Source organism: Capra hircus, chromosome 5 (assembly GCF_001704415.2).
Source record: "Capra hircus breed San Clemente chromosome 5, ASM170441v1, whole genome shotgun sequence".
NCBI lineage: Eukaryota > Metazoa > Chordata > Mammalia > Artiodactyla > Bovidae > Capra > Capra hircus.
Window position 1 is genome coordinate 65,398,671 of NC_030812.1, and position 13,134 is coordinate 65,411,804.

Consider the following 13,134-nt stretch of genomic DNA (forward strand, 5'->3'; position numbering starts at 1 on the left):
TTCTGTGGTTCCCGATGAGGAAACTGAGGCTCGATGCGGATGCCGCTCAACAAGGGTCACAGAGTTAGTGAGAGGATGCCTCGGAACCAGAACCTAAGTTTTAACAGTCACTCAGTTCCACGGAGTTTTCCCCATCTTTCTGAACTTCAGGAGCTAATTTGCTTCTGCTCCCAACGACATCGGACCCCCCCAAAAGAGTGGCAGTGGAGTAGGAGGAGAAAACAGGAAAACTGGAGCCCCACTGTCCCTAACCTCCACACTGCCCGGTGTCACTTTTTCCGCCCGAACCCTTGCCTGTGCTTTTTTCCAAGTTTTCAGAATCCCGGGACACGTCACCCCAAACCTGTCTACCCCTACACCTCCAATTTTCAGAGCTATTCGCCTATCCGGTGACGCTGGCCCCCCCTTTTCCAGAACCACCCCTCGGCTGCAGCCCGCCCTGAGCGCGCCGCCTGTTTATTCAGCCGGGAGTCCGGCACGCGCCAGGCGCACGCACTGCAACAACAAACCCGGCTGAATGGAGAGTTTGCAAGGAACGGGCGCAGGGAACGGGCGGGGGCGGGGGGGGAGGGGTGTTGAGGGGAGGAGGGGGAGTTTAAGGAGTGGGTGGGAGGAGGCGGTAAGAGGAGGGGGGTGGGGGCTGCAGCCGCTCGCTTCAGCAGCGGGGAGTGGGGGGCGAGGCGGGGCCAGCGCTGCGCGTGGGGCTGGGTGTCCCGTTGAAAAGGCGGCCGCACTCCGGCCGCCCAGCACTCTCTCACTTCTGGCCAGGGAACGTGGAAGGCGCAGCGACAGGGAGCCGGCCAAGGAGGGCGAGTGCAAAGAAGGAAATAAGCAAAGAAAGAGGGTTAACCAAATAACACAAACAGCCCGAGTTGCGGCTGGAGAGACCGAGACCCGGCGCAAGAGCGCGCAACCCCAAGGGGAGAAGAACAGAAGGCAGCAGAGCGCGCTCACCGCCGACTTTTGCTTCTGCTGCTGCTTGCTTTTTTTTTTTTTTTTTTAAACAAGAAGGCGCTAGCGGCAGCCTCACACGCGAGCGCCACGCGAGGCTCCTGAAGCCAACCTGCGAAGGGAGGAGGGGAGGGAGGAGGCGGGGTGGAGGGAGGAGGAGACGTATTTGCACCTTCCTCGCTCCCACCCTACGAAGTCTCTCCTGGGGATTTTGTATTTTTGTAACTTACCTCGGGACTCCAGCTTTATCTCTCCCCTTCTCTCCCTTCTCTGTTCGTGCCCCTCCCCGTCCTGTCTGTGTCCCCCTAGCGTGCGTCCCGCACCTCGCGTCCCCGCTCGCTCCGATCGCGCGACTCCTTGGCCGCCGCTGTGCATGGAGAGCTCTGCCAAGATGGAGAGCGGCGGCGCCGGCCCGCAGCCCCAGCAGCCCTTCCTGCCGCCCGCAGCCTGCTTCTTTGCCACGGCGGCGGCACAGAGCGCGCAGCAGCCTCCGCCGCCGCCGCCGCCGCCGCCGCAGCTGAGCCCCGCGGCCGACGGCCAGCCCTCAGGGGGCGGTCACAAGTCAGCGCCCAAGCAAGTCAAGCGCCAGCGCTCTTCGTCTCCCGAACTGATGCGCTGCAAACGCCGGCTCAACTTCAGCGGCTTTGGCTACAGCCTGCCGCAGCAGCAGCCGGCCGCCGTGGCGCGTCGCAACGAGCGCGAGCGCAACCGTGTCAAGCTGGTCAACCTGGGCTTCGCCACCCTTCGGGAGCACGTACCCAACGGCGCGGCCAACAAGAAGATGAGCAAGGTGGAGACGCTGCGCTCCGCCGTCGAGTACATCCGCGCGCTCCAGCAGCTGCTGGACGAGCACGACGCGGTGAGCGCCGCCTTCCAGGCCGGTGTCCTGTCGCCCACCATCTCCCCCAACTACTCCAACGACATGAACTCCATGGCCGGCTCGCCGGTCTCATCCTACTCTTCGGACGAGGGCTCCTACGACCCTCTCAGTCCCGAGGAACAAGAACTGCTCGACTTCACCAACTGGTTCTGAGGGGTTCGGCCTGGACAGGCCCTGGTGCGAATGGACTTCGGAAGCAGGTAGGTGGCATGGGGGCCTGAAACGGGGGATGCGCTTGCCTTCATTCTTTTTCTTCTGTAGGAGGGCGACTGCCCCCACGGAGATGAGGGGAGGGGTGGATTGAAAGGGTTTGTGAGTTTGTCATTTTCAAATTCTGGCGTGTAAGTTTCAGCCTTGGCTTCAGAGAGCGGCTTTGCCCAGGTCTCCAAAGACTGGCAGGGTAGGGGTACCGAGGTGGTGTACCGAGTACTCAACTTGTCAAAAGAGGCGCTCTACCTGACAGATCTTCCTCCCAACCCCCACTTCCTCCCACTACTGGCCTCCAAGTTCACACTAACCTCTCCCCTTCTTCTTCTTATGTTATAGGGCCTACACAACCTGCATCTTTAGTGCTTCCTCCTCAGCGATGTTGGAAGGGAGAAGAAAGAAGAAGAGAATAAGAAGAAAACAAACCCAGGCACCCCAACCCCTACATCAACTAAGCGCCGCAAGCCTGAGAAGCAAGGCTCTCGCAAAACAGGGATGCGCTCAGAACAGTATCTTTGCACTCCAATCATTCACGAAGATAGAGTGACTAGGACCCTAGGATGACTAGGATGCACAGATTGCAGCTTGTGTGCAAAAGCAGTGGGTTCCTGGCGTAAGGGAGCAGCACACGCCCTGTAGGAACACCCACCCACCGCTAACAGGCAGAGCTGACCTCCCCGCCCTCTCTTGAAAGCGCAGTTCTTCGGCCCTCTAGAAATGGGTTGGTGTCCTTCCTCTCTGTATGCCCCACCCTGACAAAGCTGTGGATGTTTGTCTGCAGTGAAAGTATGCTGTTTGAAACCCCGATCCTCTGGGGGTTTTGAAAACCCCCAGCCTCTTGGGGCCCCCCTCCCCAAGCTTCACTCCCTCACACCATCTTTTCCACCATTTTCATCATAGAATGCTTCCAATCTTTCGTGAATTTTTTTTATTATAAGAAAAATCTATTTGTATCTATCCTAACCAGTTTGGGGATATATTAAGATATTTTTGTACATAAGAGAGAAAGAAAGAAAAAAAATTTATAGAGTTTTGTACAAATGTTTTAAAATGTGTATATCTTGATACTTTACCATGTAATGCTATTACCTCTGCATATCTTAGATGTGTAGTTCACCTTACAACTGCCATTTCCCCTATGTGGTTTTGTAAAGAACTGTCCTCATAGGTGAGATTGAAAGGCCATCAGATGTACTTCAGCACCAATGTGTCTTACTTTATAGAAACTTTGTTAATGTATTAATGATGTTATTAAATACTGTTCAAGAAGAACAAAGTTTATGCAGCTACTGTCCAAACACAAAGTGGCAGCCAGTTGGTTTCGATAGGTTGCCTTTGGGGAACCTTTGGGGAAATTTCTACCACTGCCCTTTTTTTTTTTCTTACTGTTTTATTACAAACTTACAAAAGAAAATACCCCGTGTATAACCCTGTTTTATACAAACTAGTTTCGTAATAAAACTTTTTTCTTTTTCTACAAATGAAAATAATCAGCTGCCTCCAAGTCTTCTTTGATGCTACTGCCCCATCCAAGTTATTATCAAAATGCCAAAGGGAAGGGAGAGGGAGAGGGTGGTGTGAAAGAAGCTAAGTGGCAGAAATGACAAAGATAAATGCTGTGACCAGGCCTATCTGAGGTGACTCTATGAAACTTTTACAAGGAGATATATCTCTACCTGTATATCTACATATATAGATAGTTTTCCTTGACATTTATGCTGCAAATGTATGCAGACACCTAGCAAATAGGTGGTGATTAATAGCTGCATCATCTTTTGATAAAATGTACACTGAAAAAAATCCCCCCCAAAATGAACTGGAAGCAGAGGGTCCTCACCCCACTTTCTAACCCTTAGTTCCACTCTGAGTTTCTCATTGTGAAACTGTGGCAGATCTGGATGAGATGATGAACATCAGGAGTGGGAGAAAGGATGGTGGTGCCTGGGGCTGGGCTTGGGGGAGGTAGCCCTGTCCACACTGCCAGGGGTGGGCGTGTTCTTCTCCCTTCATTGCCAGCCATGTATTTTCTACTCCTTTCTCCCACTGCACACGCTGTCCATGTCGGTTTTAAGTAAAGGGTACGTATGATATAAATTTCTTACAGGAGTTAGATTTAAATAAATAAAAGCTTTAGAAATGTGTGGTCGCTTTGAGACACTGGCCCATCTAAGCTTGTGACTCTATCCAAATGGCGTGAGTTGCGTGTAAAAGTACCCAATTACCAAGATTCAAAAAGAAATTGGTGGGGTTTTGGCTGGCTTGCTTCTTGTCAGTTAGCAAGGACGTGATCAGAATCCCACTCCGCCTCTTGTGGGCTCCTCGCTTGCCGCTTGCATTACTTGCAGATTCAGTTAGCGTGTCTCCAGCCAAGCGGAAAGCCGAGCGCAAAATGCATCTTACAAAACCCAACAAAGAGCGGGGGGCCAGCACGTCTTCCAGAGTTAAAAATCTAGTCTGTGTTGGTACATCTATACCATTTAGTGGCACAGAATAATCATTTTTTAAAGCCGCGATGCGCAGAGCACGCCCCAGCGTCTGATGTCATTTTGCTAAATGACCCTCTATAGAATGCACACTGAGGCTTCAGTCCCTTTCAAAGAGATGAGCGTAATTAAGGGGGGAAAAAAATCAGTAAATTCCTCGTCGCCATAAATAATCGGACTTTCTGCCAGCAGTGGGCCAATTTAGAGCTTACTTGAGGGAAGTAATGCTTTTGAGATGCCTGCTTTATTTTTATCTTCTCATTTGTAGGACCGGACCTCGATTCCCCCCGACCCCTTCCCGACCCTCATGCATTTCCTTTTCTTTTAATTTAGCTCCTTTGCAAGTTTCCAGATAAGGTACGCAAAGAAAGTGTAGCAAGTCATTTATGGCTATGAATATAACATTAGGATAATGTTTCAGCCCCCACAAAGGGGATTTTTCCCCCTTCTCCTTGTGAAGACAGGTGTTCTTTTACTCACTTCTGAATGGGAAATAGCCAGTCTCGTTAAACTCGGGGCAAAGTTAGCCGTTGTTTGCCACAATGCGGAGGCAAACTCTAAAAATTCACAAAAACACACACAATTTTGCCGAAGCTAGGAAAGGGCAAAGCGGGGATTGGGCAAAATCTCATTACATCTGCTCTAATCGCTTAGCAACACAAAGCCGGGGCTTGTGCGGCGAAGGGAAGCCATTCAGGGCGCTCTGACAGGCCGCATTCAGCCAGCATTAGTCAGCTCCATAAATCACCGCTGCCCATTGGCTGCGCGGCGGGCTTTGGAGCGGCCCTGGGCTGTCAGCGAAATACAAAATGTAGACCCCAGCGGCTAGCAGTCGCGGCCTCACCCCAGCGTGAGCTCCCTCTCCTGCTTTCTTTTTGGGGAGGGAGATGCTGGAGAAAAAAACTGCCTTGACTTTATTAACTTAGAAATCTTAACTATTCAAAAACAAAAAAAGAAAAAGCCTGGAGACCACCGAGTTAAGACTGGAGTCGCCTGAAATTGACCAGGAGGAGCAAGCAAGACGAAGAGGAAAGATAAAAAATAGACCCACTGCTGGCTGCAAAACTGTTGAATGCGAGTATTATCAGAGGCTGTACTGGAGCTCCTGGGATGCACATCTCATTTCCCTGACACTACCTTTCAAAACTTTAAATTGCTAGGAGGAGGATGTGTGTGGAGTGGAGAAATATCTTCGGTTATCAGACGGGCCCACCAAAGAAGAGGGGAAAATAACCGGTCTGTTCTCTGCCTAGAGCATCAAAGGACTAGGACTGAGAAAGAGGGAGTACAATGTGCATTAACACTTCAGTGTTCTTGCAGAGTTCGGGATATGAGATGAGAGAATCCACATCTCCTTCTTGTTTGCAACATGGGGCTGGTGGTACCCACCACAGCAACAGGATGCTGTGTAAAAGGACTTAGCACATGGCCTTGTGGGTGAGATTATAAGCTATATGTAAATGTGAGCACCTGATGTTGTTATTCTAGTATCTCATTTTCATGGGGACTGGTCAGTTAGTTGATGCATCCAAATCAACCTAGATTTGAGGTTTACCCACAGGAAAAAGAAATCTGTGAATAGATGTAGTCTTTCCAGGGAAGCCCAGCCCAGCTTACCTCAAATACCACCTCTTCCGAGAAGCTTTCCGTGATCATCCTATCTAAAGCAGCTTTCTGCTGGCTATAGTCACTCTTTATCCATTTTTTCTGTTTCTCCTTCCTGCCATCTACTACTACGCAAAAACCAGAAACCAAACTCCAACAAACAACAAAAAACCACCTATTTGTTTATGCAGTTGCTATCCATTGCCCCCTATTAGAAGGTAAACTGCATGAGGACAGGGAGTTTACTTGTTCTCTGGAGTCGCTCCAGCTCCTGCCCTGCTCTGCCTCTTCCTTGCATACAAAGGAAGTAGGAATATAACTTCGACCTGAGCTTAGAGCCCAGCCCTCATCACTCCCAGTGGGAAAAGAACGTTAGTGTCAGCGAATCCACTTCCCTCCCTCCCTTTGACTCCAGATAACCTGGAGTTTCTGGGTAAATCTGAAAACAGATCATTTCTGGGTCCAGGACTGGATAGAAGGAGAAAAGAGTTCAGAGACTTCTCAACAACTGGGAAAGGAAAATAGCTTGGAGGGCACTAGGTACCAGAGAAGCATCCATTGTGTTTTGAAAACAGGTTGCCATAAAATGAGCTGAGAGTTCACTCTAGAAGATACAAATTAAGACAGTTAAGTGCTAGAAATGTTGACTAACCTTGATCATTTGCTCTCCCCTTTTATTTATGAGTGCATACGTGGATGAGTGAGTGAATGGGTGGATGAAAGCAAGAACAGCTTCCCGACAGCGGCATGGTCTTAGTTTATCTCGTGGCAAGTCCTCTTTCTTCACTAGGTCTCCCTTGCCCTCTGGCTTCCTGTTGGGTTTGGCCGCTAGGAGGCGCCACTAGGAGTTTGTGAGGTAGGAGGGAAGGTAGGTCTGACCATGCTTATCCCTGCTCCTCACTGACAAGGTCCTCAGTTGCTTTAGCAGCGGCTCTGCTCTTTGGTCTCAGGCCACAGCTCTTGTCAGGACCTTTCTCTCCCATAGCAACAACTCTTGCAGAGATGAAGTAACAGCTTCTTCCTCTGTCCCCTGAAATCCAGAGATGCTAAGGATCCTCCCCTTGTTTCTAGTCTCTGGGTGCTGCATCGTTTTGGTTCCTCTATTTCCACCCACCTCCGTCTCTCCATTAGACTCTTCTCATTTGCGCTTTCAAGTGCCCTGCCGGCTCCTGCTGACCCTGTTTGGTACCCAGACTGTTCTCCTGCAGAATCTCAGGGATGAACTTGTTTTGAGTAAGATTCTCAGGGATCATAGGGCCATCATCATGAAACTTCCTAGGGCAGAGGTGAACCTAGCTTTATTCAAAACCAAACTCTGGAAGAGCACTTCATCTTTTGGAACTGGGAATGACTTACAAAGTAAGTCAATTTCAGTTTTCTGTTCTAGAAAATGAGGATAATGACTTGCCCCTTGCATAGACAGATGGATAGAAAATGAAAGAGCTTTAGAGCTGTCCATGATTATAGCAGCATGAAGGGACACCCACTTCTCATAATCTTCCAAAACCAGGTAGAGCAGTGGTGCTGGGGACTTGCCACCAAGGTAAACAAAGACCATGCCGCTGTCGGGAAGCTGTTCTTGCTTTCATCCACCCATTCACTCACTCACCCACGTATGCACTCATAAATAAAAAGGGAAGGACAAATGATTAAGGTTAGTCAACATTTCTAGCACTTAACTGTCTTAATTTGTATCTTCTAGAGTGAACTCTCTCAGCTCGTTTTATAGCAACCTGTTTTCAAACACAATGGATGTTTCTCTGAGGTACCTAGTGCCCTCCGAGCTATTTTCCTTTCCCAGTTGTTGAGAAGTCTCTGAACTCTTTTCTCCTTCTCTCCAATCCTGGACCCAGAAATGATCTGTTCTCAGATTTCCCCAGAAACTCCAGGTTATCTGGAGTCAAAGGGAGGGAGGGAAGTGGATTCGCTAACACTAACGTTCTTTTCCCTCTGGGAGTGATGAGGGCTGGGCTCTAAGCTCAGGTCGAAGTTATATTCCTACTTCCTTTGTATGCAAGATTAGGTTGTTACAAAAGAGGGTGTGTAGGTTAATGGCAGGAAGCAAGTTGCAGCACAGAGCAGGCCCTGAGCGCGTGTCAGGCTTAATGATTTATTCAGGCTGCAGCGCATCCGGGCAGTGATTGGCTGCAGGCATGCGTCCGCTGTCAGCTGCGCGCGCCGGACCTCGCCCGGCTACCTGGGGGAGAGGAGGCTTGTCACTCGCTCGGAGGCGAGAGGTGGGGAAAAGGGAGAGGGCGGAGGTGAGAGAAAGAGAGAGGAAGCCAAAGGTGGAGGAAGAGAAGGAGAGAGAAGAGATGGAGAGAAAAAGAAGAAAGGGTGGGTTGGGGGAAAGAGGAGAGAAGGGAGGGAGGGAGAGAGAAAGAGGAGGAAGAAAAAACGAGAAGGAATTAGAGACAAAGCAGGAGAAGAGAGGAGAATGAATGAAAGAAGACAGAGAGGTTGGAGAGGGGAGTGGGACGCGCTCCCAGAATGTCCCACGTGCGCCCCCCTCCAGGCAGCCTGCCGGCCGCCGCTCACAAAGCCGCCTTTGATGCGCTGGCGACCAGGACTATTTTGGGGAAGAGATGGGGGAAAGGCGCCAACCCACACTCCTTGAAGGGAGTCACTTTCTGCAAAGTGCGTTGCAGAGGACTGGGCCTTGGGTCCGGGCAGGAAGTGGATGCAGGGGACAAAAGCCTGGCACCTGCCAAAACCAAGAGCAAGTCATCCTCGCCCCCTCCCTCCTTCTCTGCAGGTGGGGAGGCTGCACCACGACTTCCAGGCCCCTGAACCCTCTTCCCACCATTCTTTGGGTCTCTAACTTCATCCAAGAGTCACTTTCTCCTTCTCTTTTCTTCACTTTTTTGCTTTCTCCCATTTTGCATTATTATTTACAATAGTAGGGCTTCACTGGTCGCTCAGAGGGTAAAGAATTCACCTGCAATGCCAGAGACCTGGGTTCCATCCCTGGGTTGGGAAGATTCTCCAGAGCATGGCAAACCACTCCAGTGTTCTTGCCTGGGAAATCCCATAGAGAGAGGAACCTGGTGGGCTACAGTTCATGGGGTCACAAAAAGTCCGGCCTGACTGAGCCACTAAGCATTCTTTGGGTCTCTGACTTCATCCTAGGGTCACTTTCACCTTGTCTTTTCTTGACTTATTTGCTCTCACCCACTTTGCATCATTATTTGCAATAATAATAATAATAAACCAGCACTACCCAAATACTTGTAGACTGGAATCTTACTCCAGCCCATAAGCCCTTTGGAAAGAGGGAGTCGGGGAGGGGAGGGATGGGGGGAGGAAGAGCAGAAGAAAGCTACTTGGAGGGGAAGGGAGGGGATTTGAACATCAAATGGGAGAACCAGAGGCTGTGTGCGTTTTTCCTGGATAAAGATGTAGAACCTAGAAAGTCAGCAGTAGGAGGGCAGTTGGCTGTATTGGGGCAGTTGGAAGTTCTATCAGTAACCACCCCTCTGCCCAGGACCAGGACAGAAATAAAGCTGCCCTCCACAACCCTCCCTTCCTACCTCCGGGACACACAGCCCTTGGCCTCCCCCAGCTCTTCTCTTTACCAGGAAAAACAGTCTGCCTCCATTGTCCAGGTGCCAGCGGGGCCTTTGGCGAAAGGGAGGCCGGTCAGCCCTCTGATCCAACTCAAAGGTTAGTTAAAAGACAAAAACAGCTGAAAGTCTTCATGAATAATGCTGGGCCAGCACCCCTTCCCCCAAGACACCCCCTCCCCAGCCACCCAGCTCAGTGTAGTGCAAGCCCAGCTCAATGCCCTGCCATTTTGTTATGCTGCTCGCCTAAGTCAGAATTTCACAGAAAGCTCGAGAAGAAAAGCTCCCACAATTAGGGGTCGCCTGTCAGAAAACATTAACGCCTTCCTCTCCCAGCCTGTCAGGCCGGCTGCAGATACAAACCGCCATGGCGAATTGGCCATCCACCCCGTGAAGCGCCCGCCAGCCAAAAGAGCAGGGATTTCAAAGCCAAAGGAGCTGGAGGCCGCCTGAGTGTGGTTTCTGCAGTGTCAGGATGCGAGGAGATACACTCAGCTTCTTCTTTGGAAGAGTCAGCACAAGACGCTTGAAAGAGATCATTAGGAGATAGATGTGAGGATGGGCAGATAAACAGACCTCCCAGGTCTGGGCAGGAGAGCAGGACCTTTTCCTGCAGTGGATATAGTTTATCATCTCTTATTTACTGAGCATTTTCCAAGCTCTGGGCATCTTATCTTGCTCATAATCACATAATTAGGGCAATCCTATAAGGTGATGCATTATTATATTTTGCCTTATAGATGAAAAAGTCTGAGGGACGGGGGAGGTTATCTGACTTGTCCATGATCACAAACCCAGGTAGTGGCAGAGTCAGAATTTGAACTCAGGTTTGTCTGACTTCAGATTTCAAGTTCTTTCCACCATAATCCAGCCCATAGTTTCTTCAATAAGATACAAAGACCTCTGCTTATCTGCATCTGAAAATGCTACTATATGCCAGCATTTCTTTGCCATCTTCCTTGTATTACCAAGAATATTTCCTGCTTCCAGAATATTCTGGCATGTGCTGGATACTCAAAACTTATGAAAGGAAGGGAAGAGAGAAGAAAGGGAGACAGGAGAAGAGGGAGGAGGGAGGGATTCCTTAGATTCCTTTTGATTTTCTTTGAATGAAATGTTGTTCTAGAAGCTACTTAACTTGGGAATTCTCCATGCATCGTCCCAAATCTTTGTTTCCTCATCTGCATAAATGGAAATAATAACACCTGTCTGCATGGCTAATTATAAAGATAGAATGAAATAGACTGTGTAGAAGTGACTAGCATAGTGTCTAGCACATAGTAGGTACTCAAAAAAATTCAGTTGAACATGATATAGGATTTAGTCTTTTATTTTTGTGTATCAGAAGATTATATGCCACACATCCAATTACATTCATGAAACATATGACATCAGGGATTTTTGTCTTCTGTTGTTCTATGGTACTCAGACCACAGGCTGGTGAGCTAAAGCAGAGTACGCGTTCATGGATGTTAAGGGGACCGCCTGGCGGCATGCAAGTGTTTCAGTGCCTCTGAGAAGTGAGCGGTCCTCCTCCGGTAAGAGCAGAATAGGTGTGCTGTTGCTTACTGCCCCTGGTGATGTAGGGAGGAGGTTGTCAGCCCAGTTTGTGGAAGACAAAAAAGACACCCCCAGGAGTGACGACTTTGCTCGGAGAAAGTGAGCCCTAGACTTAGAACTGGCCATGGGGCTCCACTCCAGGAGCTTTGTCCTCTCAGCGTTCTGAAGTGATTCAGAACTGTGGTCTCTTCCCAAGTCTTAGAAGCAAATTTTTGCCTACCAACAATCAGTTTTTCCAAGTTCCAAGATACCAATTAAAAAAAAAAAACAGAAAGTGAGTGGGAAAAGTTTATAATCCTAGTAAGGTTTCATAATTCTGCAACAGGTGGTCAGCTTCTCAGTGACTGTTTTCCCACTGATTCCAAGCATGAATTGTTTGGCTTCCAGAGATCTGGGATGCTCTCCATGGCCTTCTCTGTCACATTTCCCCCTTTTCCTCTTTCCCTGGTCCACCTTCCTCATATTGCTGAAGACAGATTCTGTCCTGGATATATAATCATTAATTCATGGACTGCTGTCCAAAAATAATGGAGGAGTGTAAGCATGAGGTCTACTTTTGAGCTATTTCATGAAAATATATCATTGGCTGAAGATGTTCAGAATGCAGTCATGTTTGAAAGGCAGGCCAACTGTATGAACAGGCCAAGCCCCAAGAACATGATACCCTGTGGGCATTCTCAGTGATGTCTGGGTCTTTGCAACCCCATGAACTGTAGCCCACCAGGATCCTCTGCCCATGGGATTTTTCAGGCAAGAATACTGGAGTGGATTTCCATGCCCTTCTTCAGGGGATCTTTCCAACCCAGGGATTGAACCTGTGTCTCCTGTATTGGTAGGCACATTCTTTACCACTGAGCCACCTAGGAAGCTAGAGAACATGATATAAGACTGCTAAAGTGAAGACTGTATAGTTTGTATAACCAGTGATCTAACATGGGTTCAGTTCAATTCAGTCCAGTTGCTCAGTTTTGTCCGACTCTTTGTGACCCAAGGACTGCAGCACGCAAGGCCTCCCTGTTCATCACCAACTCCCAGAGTTTACTCAAATTCATGTCCATTGAGTCAGTGATGCCATCCAACCATCTCATCCTCTGTTGTCCCTTTCTCTTCCTGCCTTCAATCTTTCCCAGCATCAGGGTCTTCTCAAATGAGTCAGTTCTTTGCATGAGGTGGCCAAAGTATTGGAGTTTCAGCTTCAGCATCAGTCCTTCCAATGAATATTCAGGACTGATTTCCTTTAGGATGGACTGGTTGGATTTCCTTGCAGTCCAAGGGACTCTCAAAAGTCCAGACTACCTGACCTGCCTCTTGAGACATCTGTATGCAGGTCAGGAAGCAACAGTTAGAACTGGACATGGAACAACAGACTGGTTTCAAATTGGGAAAGGAGTACATCAATGCTATATATTGTCATCCTGCTTATTTGACTCATATGCAGGGTACATCATGAGAAGTGCTGGACTAGATGAAGCACAAGCTGGAATCAAGATTGTCTGGACAAATATCAATAACCTCAGATATGCAGATGACACTACTTTTATGACGGAAAGCAAAGAACTAAAGAGACCCTTGATGAAAGTGAAAGAGGAGAGTGAAAAAGTTGGCCTAAAACTCAACATTCAGAAAACCAAGGTCATGGCATCTGGTCCCATCACTTCATGGCAAATAGACAGGGAAACAGTGGAAACAGTGACAGACTTTATTTTCTTAGGCTCCAAAAATCACTTCAGATGGTGACTGCAGCCATGAAATTAATAGATGATTGCTCCTGGGAAGAAAAGTTATGACCAACCTAGACAGCATATTAAAAAGCAGAGACATTACTTTGCCAACAAAGGTCCATCTAGTCAAAGGTGTGGTTTTTCCAGTTGTCATGTATGGATGT

The 13,134-nt window shown here is 48.8% G+C and overlaps 1 protein-coding gene across 1 annotated transcript; it reads left to right on the top strand.

Annotated features, from left to right (window-relative positions):
* ASCL1 (achaete-scute family bHLH transcription factor 1) lies at positions 743-3,525 on the top strand. Its single transcript, XM_005680639.3, has 2 exons — positions 743-2,031; positions 2,378-3,525. The coding sequence occupies exon 1, from the start codon at positions 1,325-1,327 to the stop codon at positions 1,982-1,984; it is 660 nt and encodes a 219-aa protein (XP_005680696.3). The 5' UTR covers positions 743-1,324; the 3' UTR covers positions 1,985-2,031; positions 2,378-3,525.